This window comes from Bemisia tabaci, chromosome 2, assembly GCF_918797505.1.
Source record: "Bemisia tabaci chromosome 2, PGI_BMITA_v3".
In the NCBI taxonomy this organism is placed as follows: Eukaryota; Metazoa; Arthropoda; class Insecta; order Hemiptera; family Aleyrodidae; genus Bemisia; species Bemisia tabaci.
The window spans coordinates 42,770,195-42,784,450 of NC_092794.1; the positions used below are offsets into that span (position 1 = coordinate 42,770,195).

Consider the following 14,256-nt stretch of genomic DNA (forward strand, 5'->3'; position numbering starts at 1 on the left):
AAAAAGATAAAAGACGGGATCGTTTCATTTCATTGCATAATAAGTTCCCATTTTGTGAATGTGCTTGTCAGTGTTTCAAATGACTGATTCAGTTTCTTGAGATGCTCCAAAGATGGAGCGTAAAAGTCAAGGTGCATGTTTGGGCTGATAAAGAATAACGGTAAAATAGCATGCAGAGGAAAGTTGCCAAAAGTATTAACATCAAAAATTTAAGTCATCAACTTGGGAAGAATTTTTGTTTGCCTCCGCTCTGATGAAATATTCAACCAGTAAAAATGATCCCTTATTGTTAAATTTTCCACAATGTACATTGATGTCCAAAAAATTATCAAAAACTCAACTTGGAAAAATATAGCATTTTTCATGAAAGCTAAACATGTAAATGACGACATCATGATATTGTCTGCTGTTCACTGCCTAAAGAACGTACTAAAAATCAGAGAATGGAAACTTACTGTAAAGTGTGCACCAAATAATTTGTGGAGTTCGACTGATTGTCAACAATCGGAAGACCAACACTATTGACATCAGGATGTACAGAAGGACTACCATGAAGACTTCCATAGCTGAAGGGGTATCGCTCTTTTTCAATTGCTTTAAGTTTTTCTCGTTTCTGAAACAAACAGATCCATAAAATGTATAGAAATACGATCATTCGTCTTGTGCATACTTATTAGGCCGTGTTTATACAGCATTAAACTCTTGATCGCGACGCGATTGCGACTAGACTGAGACTCGGCACAACACATGGAGTTGAATGAGAATGTTTATACATGTCGCGACTCGGACGCGATTGAGATTTGACGATCAAATCTCAGTCGCGTCGCGGTCTGTGACGAGACTCTGTGCTCTAGACTCCGACTCGACTCTTGATCAGTCTTGTCTTGATTGGTGCAGTGAACGGACGAAAACTATTTCATCTTTTTTAAAAAAGGTGGTTTATTAATAAAATAAAAAAGATTTTTACAGGTTGGCCAATATAATGACTTCTGAAGAGGAAGCCCTGAAGCTTATGGAACTGGTGGAGGCTCGGTCATGCCTCTGGAACCCACGGAATGCATTTTATACTAACAAAAAACTTAAATACTGACTTTTTTTTTTAATATTTTCTGTATTGAAAGGGTGTTCACTATAACGACGTAAACGACGATGCTTATTCACCGCCCATAGCAAAAGCACGTCTTCTTCGTCGGATGAAGACATGATGCACTGCCACCATGACCCAACAGTATTGTTGTTAAATTAAAATCGAGTCGCGAGGGAGTTTAACCCTGTATAAATACACGCATCAAATCCCCGTCAAGTCGCAGTCTCGGATCAAATGATCGCAATCGCGTCGCGATCAAGAGTCAAATGCTGTATAAACACGGCCTTAAACTTAACTTCATGCCAACCATCATCCCATTGCAAGAGAAATAATAATAACTTGTATTTATTTTCACGGGTTTCTTGTCAATATTTTCATTATTGATTTCATTACTACAAAAATTCAACATGGGTTGAATAATAACATCCTTGTATACAAACTGTAGGCATTGGTAACAACGCAAAAATAATTTAAAACTATAGGAGCCCTTATACAAATAACCTGAATTAAATTTACTATGATTTTAAATTGGGGTAAGAACCACTTTTGCAAACTAGAAGAAAAATAAGCGTTCCCATTGGAAGTATGCATTTGTTGGCATGATTTTACACAGTATTACATGTGTACCCATGATTTCTTAGAACAGAAATGTGGAGAATTTTCAAAGTAACCAAGTTAATTTCATGTTTTCTCGAAAATTGACTTTCATTGCTTTTGCATCCTTTAAATAAGCTGTTCAACTATTCCCCCAGTTTGCGATGATCCTTTTTTCAGTTTTATTTTTGTACGTTTTCGGGATAGTTATAATTGAATTATTTAAAATATTTTGAACTGATTTGTTATCTTTTGAATACAGTTGAGAGTCAAATATGTCACCAAAAAACTTACTTGAACCTGTCTGGCTAATTCTTCATCCTGAAAAGCTAATCGTTGACGTCTTTCATCATCTTCTTTTCGAATCCGCTCTGCCAATACTTTAGCAAGCCTTGCATCTTCCTCCTCCCTGAGAAGAAAAATAAAAACAAAATTTGATGCAAAGAAGAAATAATGATGATAAAAAAGACGTACCTATATTGCTAAAGTTTGCTTCTTTATATAAAATTCTAATTCTTATCCACTTCTAGCATTCTTTTTAAATGATTTGAAGTTGTTGAAGCAAATGTACCAATTTATTCAAAGATGGATGAATTTTTAACCCTTAAGAGGCGCAATACCAATTAAAGCTGATTATTAGAAAACTCAAAACTTAAGTAAATTGAATTACAGCAATCAGCACTACTAGAAGATTAATTAGGTGCAAAAACGTCTGCGATTCCCGACCTACATATATACAGTGAGAAATCAGGAAACAAGTGAAAACGTAAAATATTTTATAGATTCACTAAAAATTTTGCAGGCAAGCTTGGTTTACTCAAAACATCTCTTTACTTTGCTTTTAACTTCAAAATTGTAATGTTTTAGGTGCGTCCATTTTAATCACTGTAAAGTACGGTGAAAATACAGTAAAACAGACTTGCAATAATTTTCAATCCTCCTATCGACAGTCTCTTTTTTTATTTTTAGAAATCGCAACTATTTTACTAATTCTTGTGGTAAAACAACTTACTGTTGAGAGATAAGCTGCTGGTATTTGAGGCGGGCTTCGATTTCCTCCCTAAGCTGCTCATCTTTTGCTCGTGGAAAATCTTCGCGAACTTGTGCATTTCGCTGTTTGTTTCCAGAGTAATGCTGTTCCACTGAAAGAATAAGAGGCACTTTGTTAGTAAATTTTAAAAACAGTTCAAAGGAATAAACTGAATTCAACATTATTTGTTTCAACATTTTTTAAAAAGTTATTTCTCCTTTCTCGAAAATCAATTAAATTTTGGCATGTTTCTCCTCATTTTAAATTACCTTGTCTCTTTTATTTTCAAAACTTAAAAAGGTGAACACTTTTGGTGAGTTAGATACATGACAATGGCAATAAAAAAAGCGGATTTTAACTTAGTCTTCAATTTTGGGATTCGAATGAATTCTTCTGCTGCAGCTTCAAAATGTCTATTTTTTATTTAATGGTTCTTACTTTCGTTGCTACACTTTTTAGCTAATTGAGAAGAAACCAACAAAACATATTTCTTAGGTGAATCCGTCACTCGACATCAATGAAAATCAAAAGTTCCTTAATTGCTGCTTCACAAAGTACTGAAACGTAGAAACCAAAATTTAAAATATATTTGCATTGTCTTGCAAAACTATTTCCAGGTGAGATCTGTTTGAACCTTAAAAGCTCTCTTGGCTACAAATTTTTTCTGAAAACTTGTCATCATCTTCCCGTAAACTTTCCTCGAAAAAAAGTGATTTTAAAGGAAATAAAGGCTCAATATCCCCTCATCCAAATCGGGCTAATGGTCATATTGCACTTATTCTACACTCACCTTCTTCTTTCTGTAGTTTATAGGCAAGAGCACCATCTTCATGAATCAACCACTCTTTGCAAACTAGAACAAAAGAACCGAAAACAAAAGTTAGATTGATGAAGTTCATTTATTCAACAGTATAAAGATGCAGCGAATTCTTTCTTAAAAAATTATTACTTAACTCAAACAGTTATTGAAACAGGCAACAAGATCGAAAGAGTGCAAGTCTGCAGAAAAACCTTTTTATTAAAAAAAAAAAAAAATTAAAATAGATGTCAGACGAGAGCGTCTTAAAATTTCAAGTTGTCGCATTGTAAGGATCTTCGCTCTCACGACCAGTGTTACAATTTGAGATGCCCCTTTATTTCGTGGGTTAGGTAATGTAATTAGTGTCGCATTTAAGTTAAGAAATTCGTTTCTAGCTGTTGCAATCATGTAGGTACCTATCATAGACGGATGGTGTAAATCACTTCCATTCTGTTTGAAAGATTTCATCAAAAATTTACATACTTTGTAAGGCACATTTTTCAATTTAATATTGGAAACGCCACTCGGGTAGAATAAGATAGATTGGAGCATCTCATGCTAATATATCAGTCAACATAAGCAACGCATTCAATGATATTGATAAGAACACTATGATAAAACTATTTGTTCTCTATGGGTCGTAAGTCTTAATCTCCGAGCGGAACATCGATCGAAGAAATTGTGTTCCACAAAAACCAAACAAAATCGAGGTTGGTATTTTTAAACCTAGGTATCGACGTCAAGATTTTAACATTTTTCAAGGGTTAAAAATGTAAAAGTTGCAGTGTAACTAACGTAACAACGTACAGCGTAACGTAACGCACTGCTGAAAGAGTGCTCGGAAGCGCCTTCCATTTTTTCATACGCAACACGCGCGTCCGTAGTGTACGAATAGTTGTATCAAAGCATTAGTATCACATGTCTTGTCAAAACGAACTCTCGAACTCAAGCTGAAACTTCCACCGGAGGATTGCACCATCATGAGGTTTCGTTTAGGCCTTTGAGCGAAATACCCGAGCTTCCCATGAGAGACGCACTTTTTCGACTGGCTTTAACCCTATCGCAAAAGACCCCTCCGTGCTCCATTCGTTCCTACCTCCACCATCGACGACTAACATGTTCAACAGGGCTGGAATGACGCAGCCACTAGAGGAGTCCCTTCCCGTGAGAACGCGAAAAAGGTAGCCAACTGGCACGCGACTGGAGTGACTTCTCCCGACCCCGAGGCGACCAGCATCCCTGGATCCCTGCGCTCCGACATGCGGGACCGCGCGCGCGGGGATGACTCGGGACCCGGGATTTTGGCGGGTCGACCATAAAGACGCTCGCTAATTGCGATGGGTGCCAGGCACGCGCCACGCGCTCGGCACGATCATGCGGGTCACATTGAAAATTACGAGGACCTGCGGGTCCTCATTCGGAGGGATAGGACAGCGCAGCGCTGCTCTGCTAAGGTAGAACGCCGCATAAGTTTTCAGACGTTGCCATGTTTCCTTCGATTAAAAAAACCGAATTTACTCAGGAAATTCTGAAAAGAAAATTCTCAGATTTTTCAGACAATGGAGAATTTGCACGAAAATTTTTTTATTGCTTCATCTGAAGGTGTTTAAAGAGCTGATTCCACACTGCTTTCTACAATTTTTTTCAGATATGGGAAATAGTATAAAAGTAGATTTAAAAGTGAGAAAATGCACCGCCTAGTGAAGTCATCTGGCGGCATTTCCCATTTAAACACATGTATTTTAGCAAAATCGGTTATTTTGTGATAATTCCTCTAATAATTGCTCAATTTATGAATGAAGGGTATCTTTGTGTCTAGTTCACTCAGTAAATTCCACTGAAACACGAAATTTATTAAATTGCAGACCCATGCAAATTCTCTATTGTGTCAACCTCACAATCGAATCTGATATATTTCAGAATTCTATGGGGAAAAATATAAAACTTTCCTCGAAAATAAATACTTTATAGTGGGGGATGTGGCAATTTCTGAAGGATCATACGGCGTTTTTCCTTAACGGGGCACCCCAGGCCCACTTTCTACGTCCACTAACCGCGCTACAGTACAAACGCTCAAGCGCCAGAGGGGAGAGGATGAGAATTAGGGGCTTTTCTATTAGTTGATTAATTGAACTTTTGGCTGGTCGAAAATTCAGTAATCAATTGATAATCGAATGGAATCAGAATGAATCGATTGATGTGCAAATTTTGTTGTTTTTAAAATGACAACCAGTGTCCTTGGGGGATTGCCAGGGGTTCCAAGGAGGTAATTAGCATGTATAAACTTTGGTGGTACTTGAAAAATAGCTTCATTCGCTCCGGAATAAGTTCGTGACCGAAAGTTTGGAGTGAATCATTTTGGAACTGGATAGGAAAGAAACGAATGGAGAAATATCGCATCAGCCTGAATGCACCAATCGTCAGTTGACCCACTGGTATAAAGTCCACAGCACATACATTTCAGTTAAAGGGCGTCATTTCCTGAGGTTTGATTTCATCAGGAAATCCAATTTGCGACACTCAGGCAAAAATCCCCAATTTCCACCATTGGGGAGGGGGGGGGGGGGGGTTGTTCCTCTTAAAATTTACTACTGGAACTCTTTCCAAAACGAGATAGACAATTTTCTGGGTACTAGAAAAGCTCGATGCCATTCATCCCAAAAGATCAAAAGGTGAAAGTCTTCACGCTCATCGAGATGAAAAAAGGTCTAATTTTTGGCACAAGTCGGGCACCTCTATAGCCCCCCCTCCCCCCTCCCGGCGCCTAACATCATTTATTGAAGCCCCTTTCACCGTTGGTTCCTCCACTTAAGAGCCGTGCTGTATAATGGGCCGGAGACGGTCGTCAAGACATGAAGCGCGTGTACGGTTGTCAGATAGTATGAGAAACCTGGATTTTTCGCTGGGTTAAACGGCGGTAACGCTGGATTTTCAGCACGATTCGGCAACCGTGAGCGCGTGCGGTGACGGTGCACCGAGTCAAAGAGTGAAAGTGAAGTAATGAGAACAGTGTAAAAGAAGAGGAGAAATCTGGCCGCACGCAAGAACCGATGATGCTGGAACGACCTATTTCACCCTTTCAGCCATCAAAATCCTTCCGTCCTCCGACATGGCAGCACGCCTGATGGGACGATACGATTTGGCTCTTGCCCGCCGAAGAGGCCGAGAGATTGTTAGGTACTCGGGTCTAGAGTACCTTTATAGACAGGGTATGGCCATTCGTATCTTTTCACTACAGGAAAACTGTTCCGCTTTTTGATTGGTCAACGAGTTTTTAGGCTTCATGATGCTCTTAGGGCCGTAAATAAACAAACAAGATGGCGACTCACCGTAACATCGATAAGAAGCTAAATTTGACAAAAATTTCAATTATACGGCAGTAACAATTTAAACTAGCATATCTACGAATAACACACGAAAAAAACACGAAAACTATTGTTAAACCGCCTCGCACCTTTATCACAGGAGGATGTAAGATGTGCATAACCTCAATCTTGCTTGCTGATAAAAGCCATCTTCTTTGTTTATTTACGGCCCTAAGAGCATCGTGTCAGCCTATTCGCTCGCGACCAATGAAAAACCGGAACAGAAATGGCCATACTCTGTCTATAAAGGTACTCTACTCGGGTCTGTGTAGCGCAACTTCACATTAGTTGAAACCCGGGTTCGGAAAGAAAGTTACAAACATGGTACTGACGGAGCGACGACGACAGTCAAATACTAATTGGACCACATTTTGCAATAGGGAACAATTAGCATTGCAATAATGCTAAGGTTGTGCAACCCCTAATTACCTCACAAGAGAAACCTGACGAGAAGTCAAAAAATTAAGCAGATCTTATTTCTGTTGAAGGAGAAAAGCATCCTTTAAGAATCATCAACTGATTTGCTTCTAATTGATTTTATAGTAAACTCTAAATCAGGCACGTAGCCTTGAGGGGGAGGGGGGCTTAGGGGTTCAAGCCCCCCCCCCCCCCCAAGGCAAAAAAGGGGGGAAGAAGGAAGAGAAAGGATATAAGAATGGTCTAGAAAGGAGGAAGTATGAACCCGTTCTAGGTATTGAAACAGAAAAATCCAAGATGATCGAAAAATCTTTTCTCATGTGAAAAAAAAGTTAAAAATTATTATTGTGAAAGACAATTCATATTCTTTCATTCATGCGGTGAGATGTTTCACATAATGCGCCTTTTGTCTTTCGATTACAGCGGCGAGTATCCTCGATAATGAATTTTTAAAATCATCATGAAATCATCTACCTTCATTACAACTTAACAGTCGGCGTAAGTTAGGGAAAGACAGTAGTTTTCAGGGGATCTTTTTCAAAAAATTTTCTGGTGGGGGTCCCCCGACCCTCTAGCTAAACCAAGCCCCCCCCCCTTCTGGATAAAATCTTGACTACGAGTCAGGTAAAAATTGCACCAGCTTACAAAATTGGTAAGATAATATTTCTTTATTACGAAATATGGTTGCATAGCGACTTTCAAGTCTATTGCACATGATTCTTTTCATGCAAATTGCAGTGTTTCAGAGAATAGTTTTCTTTTTAAACTTTTTAGTAAAGATAAAGTGTGGTAAGATTTCTATTTCAAAAATACAGACTAGAAAACTTGAAAATCTTCACTGTAGAAAAATCTCATCCATGGAGAAAAAAATCACCACCTGATCACAAAATCATGAATTCTTCATCGACCGCGTGCAGCTATACCTGCGAGACCCTCGCTCACACAAAAAATATTAAATCAATAGAAATAAAGTAGTTAAACGAATGAATTAAGTAGGCACAAAACTGAGCGACGCTTTTACAACAATGAAGAGAAGAAAAATATACTGAAGGAGGAGAATCTTATCAAGAAAACACAATATGAGGCTGCGAGAAAAATCGTGAGAGCCAAAAAAATTGAATTAGAATTTTGAAAGTCTGACAAAGCGGGGACTTCACAATGTACTAAGATTAAGAACGTCACTGATAAAGGTTTATCTTCGGTTTACATGATAAAATGCCGGCGTGAGAGCAAAGGAAAAGTGGGGCATTTAAAAGCGTATGTATGCAAGACTTGGTTATAGCATACACAGCTTCAGACCCGACACTGAAGTTAAAGAGCGATTCGTCTAATATGTTCCCTTTACCCGTCGAAGAGCTTCAAAATTATTTGAAGAAAAGGAAATGTAGACACATCCACTGGTTAAGGGACACTATTAACGAAAAATCTCAAAATTGAGACGTCAGTTAAACTGCATATTTAGAGAATAATTATGGGGCGAAAATTTCCGGAAAATAATTCAACCTGGAATTATGACTGTTTGAAATCGGCAGTTCAAAATGCGGAATTTTGGTCGTTTGAATTTGCTGCGTTCCGGACTCAACTACATTTTCGGAAACAAAATTCAACTTTACGCCGTGCGTACTCAGCAATGAAATTCTTAGACAAAGCTATAGACAAAGTAGACAAAAGGAGTATGGGGCGATAAAATTGGTTGAAACTGGTGGTTCTCTAGACTAAGGGAGAAAATGATGGACTAATTGAAGGGTCTTTTGCCGGTAGTTAGTCTATACTGACCTCCTTCGTCCATTGCAACCACCCGCTGCCATCGATAGGATCCCTCTATACACCATTGGTCTTCTTCGTCTATAGCTTTGTCTACCAATTTCAATAATCGGTCCAGTCAACGAATAGAAAAGTGAACCGACCGGATCGCTAAAGCTCAAAAATTCCATAAATTGCGAAGAATGACCAAAGGAAAACTGGGAGGGAAGCGTCTAGCTCCAACCCTCCACATTCAGCAAATGTCAATACCCCTAGACTGACCATACCTACACATTTGTTTTGAGGTTAAAATACATCTGGTTGTAACGTTTTACACGGCTCTTATGGGGAAAACCTGAAAAAAGCTATTTTTCACTCCTTAAAGTAAAATTTGACGGGGGAAGGATTTTTTCCCTTAAACTTCAAGTATGAAGGCCTTGAATGCATTTAACTTCGGCGGCTGAATCTGTTTCTGGGTGGGAAAAAAACAATTTAATAGTGGAGGTACATACTACATAGGGACTGCATCCGTCAAGGGAATGGAGAGGAGGGGAGGGGGATGTGGTTATCCACTTGAATGTTTTAAATTCTCTGCCAGGAAAGTGATTCAGTGGCAAATTTTTGGTATTTATGTTCCACGAATGTTATACTTCCAAGAAAAGATCACTTAAGGTCACCAGTCATCTCATGTTACTCTTAATTTCACTTATTCACCTCGTCCCACAAGGTCCTGTGTAAAAACTCACAACCTGATGCACTCACACACTCACAGATGAGTTCCCAATGTTTAGGTATGGTCAGTCTAGGGGGTATTGCAAATGTCCGCGCTATTTCATTGCTACGATTGAGATGTCTTGAAGGGCTGACGTCGGGTTATTTCCAAAAAATATCTACCTAAGCAGAGTTCCGGCTAATTAGAAAGTTTGCGGATATCCCGGAACCGCACCTCATTAACCCCTCCTCATACCACCCCTTTCGTAATTCCCGCCGATGAGATGCAAGACGGATTCCGCGTACACCTATTCCTGCGGAATTGGACTACATTTCGCAATAAGGTACTACAAATTTTGGCTTATTTTAGAAACAACGTATGTGCCGATGGTCTCTCGATGCAGATAGGTGCTACTACGGATGGGTCAGAAATTTTGGTTCACTGGAAAAAAAACACATTGGATCTAGAGTCCAGACTCTTAAAAACATCGACAAGAAAAAATGGTCTTGATTCAATCGGATTTTTGCTTAAATCAAAAGGAAATCCGCTTAAATTAAGAGGCTTGGTTCTTGATTTTAGCAAAAATCCGATTGAATCAATAGTATTTTTTCTTATCGATGTTTTAAAGAGTCTGGACTGTAGATCCAATGTGTTTTTTCCAGTGTTCCTAGTTGCAAAATGACGCCCAATTGAGATGCTCTGGTAGAAGAGGTGGAGGAGTATATCGATCACAGAAGGAGAAAATGTCAGAATTCGTCAAGGTGGGAAAATGAAGCATTCGAATGGAGATGGAAGACGCCCGCTCTAACAATCGATTGATTGGAAAGTATGCTCCTTGGGAGAGACTTTGTCGCCCACTGACGAGCAGATCGCGAGATACCCGAATGAAAAGAGAAATAAATGGGAGGAAATCGGCAACTGTACAGTAAAAAAAGAAAGAAAAAAAGGAAGCGTATTTCTCAAAGAATGAGTGAGCGGAGCTACCTGAGAGTAGAAAAAAGGTAAAAAACAGTGAATGTATTAAAAAGGAAATAACCACCTAACTAGGCTCGGGGGAGCGTAAAAGGAAATGCATCTCTTCGAGAGGACAGGTGTGCGAGAATATCTACACAAGGGAGACCAAAAAAAAAGGACTGGAAAAATTCAGCAATGTTAGGTGGTCCAAAACTAGGACAAAATTAACACGAAAATTCGTCACAAGAGAAAAATACTTCTTTTCTAAGAGCGAAGGCGCACGATGAGACGTCTAAATTAGAAGTAATAAGGGCCTAGCACTATTTTACCACCTTGTTAGAGAGTAGGTAAACAAGAATATTTAATTGCAAGTAAGGGAGGCAAAAGGGGAAAACATGGGGAGAAAATTAGAAAATATATGAAAGAACAATGAGCACCGGAATGTATTACAAAAAAAAAACCCGCTTTTTTGGAGAATCAGTACATGGAAAGAAGCGTCTTTCTTGTGGAGTGATGAAAGTAGGAATATCTAAGAGACTCAACAAAAATAACATAAAATGAGAAAACCAAAAAAAGATTGGGACGCGTGAAAAATTAGGCAATGAATATTGACAGAAATTAAGCCCAAAATTTACTACACGAGCAAAAGGAACAGCATTTCTAGAGCTTCAGTACTTACAAAGAAGGAAGCGTATTTTTCGGAGAATGAGCAGGTAGGCCTGTCCGGAGGCGATAGCCTACCTGTACGCTTCTTGCGAGGAATTTTCCAATCACCGACGAGTGGACCTTGAAAACTCCAAAAATTCGGTTCTTTTCGCGTGAAGGCTATCTACACCCACTACACGGAAAACCGAGGTAATATTGAAAAAAAGGGGGGAAATTAGGCAATCTAGACAAATAGAGAATTCAAAACCAAAATTCGTCAGAGGAGAAATGTAATTATTTTTGGAAAAGGAGTATGTGCAGAGAAGCGCCTGTTGCGGAGAATAAGTAGGGAGTAAAAGAGGGGGGAAAAGACGAGAGAAAAATCAGGAAAAATAAAAAGAAAGGGGGATGAGCACAACAATTTACAATAGGAGAAATAACCGTATTTTTGGAGAATCAGAACATAGGAGGAAGCGTCTTTTTCGGGGGTGCGTACCTACGTCGAAATATCCAAGAGATGGGGGGAAAAATAAAAAAGAAAAAAATGGGACGCGAGAAAAAATAGGAAATGAAAATTGAAACGAAAATAAGCAGCAAAATTTTCTACTAGAAAAAGAGAAACGTATTTTTGGAGAATTAGAAGGCGGAAGGAGGCGTTTTTTTGGGGAATTAAGTGCGTAGAAATATCTCAAAGGTGCTACAGAAAAAAAAGAAAAAAAAGACGCGGGAAAAATACTAAATGAAAATTGGGAGAAAAATAAGCACTAAAATTAACGACAAGAAGAAACCGTATTTTTAGAGACTCAGAATACCTGCAAAGAAGGAAGCGCCTTATAGGAGCACGTAGGCGACAGCCTACGCCGCTCGCTAAGAATTTTACAATCGTCGGCGAGCGAACCTTGAAAACTCTCTAAAAATTCGGTTATTTTCGCGTGAAGCTGTATAGACTAAAAGACCGAGGAAAAATGGAAAAAAATATGATGGAAAATACCTGTTGAGGAAGCGGCGATCCGCGGACGGGAGCACTGCGGTCCGAAGCGGCCGGAGCGCGGGAGAACGGGCGAGCGGACGGAAGAGGTGGATACGTCAGACGCGGAGCCGACACTGGTGCCGATTGAGGCTGCGACGCGACGCGGAGCGGGCGAGGGCGAGGGATAGCGGGTGGACGCCCCAGCGTCGCGCCGCGTTGCCGGCTCGGGCTCCCTTATCCGCGATCGCCCGCCTCGATAACCGCGGCCGGAGCCACCGCATAGGTCAGTTCCAAGGTAAAGCCTCCGAGATCCCACGGCGCTCTTGAAAACGACCGGACCGGGCGCGGGAGGAGGAGGCGCGTCGTGTCTGGTGGATAATGGACCGCTCTCGAGGGGCGGCGAAAAACATGGTTCCCGAGAGGCTTTTCGTGGATGCACGCTATTGGGAAAACTACTTTTCGGAGGAAAGTTGAGGATGATATGGAAAGCGTTAGGCCTTGTCTCCACGGGACGTTTCCATGGGATTTGTCCCACGTTCGAATCGCAGGAATGAAACTTCTGGGATTTTTCCCAGTTACCGTCTCCACGGGACGGGGCTCATACGGCCCTGCGACTAGTTTGCGCGGGAAGATAAATTAGTTAGAGTCGAGTATTTAACCGGGATTATAATAATAAATGCACTCAATTGACAATTAGACACATTATTTTAACTAAACAAACATTAACAATGTAGTAATGAATAAAATATCGCACAATTCGTTTTCAATTCTTCTTCTTCTCTCAGTGGGTACTAGGGGTACAAGTACCACACTTGGTACTGGGAAAAATAATGATTAACTCAATATTTTTCCCAACTTGGTAAGTAGGATTTTTCCCTGGGAAAAATCTCGTGAAACGGCTCGTGGAGACAAGGCCGTAGGGGCGGCGAAAAACATGGTTCCCGAGAGGCTTTTCATGCATGCACGCTATTGGGGAAACTACTTTTCGGAGGAAAGTTGAGGATGATATGGAAAGCGTTACGCTCTTACATTGAGAGGTTTGAAGAAATACATGTGTGCGATAGTGTGGGAATGGTAAGGGGCTGTCCGTAAATCAAGCACGTCGAGAAAAATGGATTCTCATCACTACTGTAAGAAGCTTATTCTGCGTATACCCTGGTAAAAATTGGCGATAGGAGCTGCGTTTCAAAATACCATAGGAATTCTTATAGCCGGCTAAAGAAGGCAATAGAAAATCATATAGCTGGCTGTAGAAAGCGGAGCAAATCATATAGCCGGGCTATACGAAGCGATAAAAAAGTATGCAGCTGGGCTACAGTTCCTATCGCCGGGCTTTACACTTTATCGCCATCGGCTATAATAGGCTATAAGAAATTGTGTAGAAATTCGTGTGCCTTGGAAATCATTAAGTTTGATACGGAGCCAACATAATATTCACAAAACACACATTATATTTTCCTTTAACACATATTTTTTTTCATCAATTAAAATGAGAATAATCCATACAGAGTGTGCAAACATTTCAGAATCATGAGTTGAAAACCGCTGACTCCGCGAGATTAAATATTAGAGCCTAACACAAAGCGGAGCGGCGACGCACTGGCGCCTACAAACCTAACAGGGATACTTCACGCATGGCGCAACGCGTGAAGTATCCCTGTTAGGTTTGTAGGCGCTAAGGTGCTTTTCGCGCTGGCTGCCCGCCCGCCGCGCCGCAGCGTGCCACGGCGCTTGAAGCAACTATTTCACACCAGAGGTATTGCACAGTATCATACGAAATTGAAGGCGCTCCAACATAATAGGAATGGCAGGCATCCTTCAAAAGTACGGAGCTTTCCGCGCAAAATAAATCAAGATACTACGGCCCAAAAATAGAGCGGTAGTCCAAAAACTAACTAAGTCCTAGCATCCGTAATTAGTAACATGTAGCATACACTTTA

The 14,256-nt window shown here is 40.2% G+C and overlaps 1 protein-coding gene across 1 annotated transcript in view; it reads right to left on the bottom strand.

Moving 5' to 3' along the window:
* LOC109040049 (uncharacterized) overlaps positions 1-14,256 on the bottom strand; it is a 50,461-nt gene that overhangs the window by 5,992 nt on the left and 30,213 nt on the right. Inside the window, exons 2-5 of the mRNA XM_019055824.2 lie at positions 3,502-3,564; positions 2,694-2,823; positions 1,976-2,090; positions 456-613 (exon numbers count right to left, since the gene is read on the bottom strand). Of these exons, the coding sequence (XP_018911369.1) occupies positions 456-613; positions 1,976-2,090; positions 2,694-2,823; positions 3,502-3,564 (466 nt within the window). The remainder of the gene's footprint in view (positions 1-455; positions 614-1,975; positions 2,091-2,693; positions 2,824-3,501; positions 3,565-14,256) is intronic.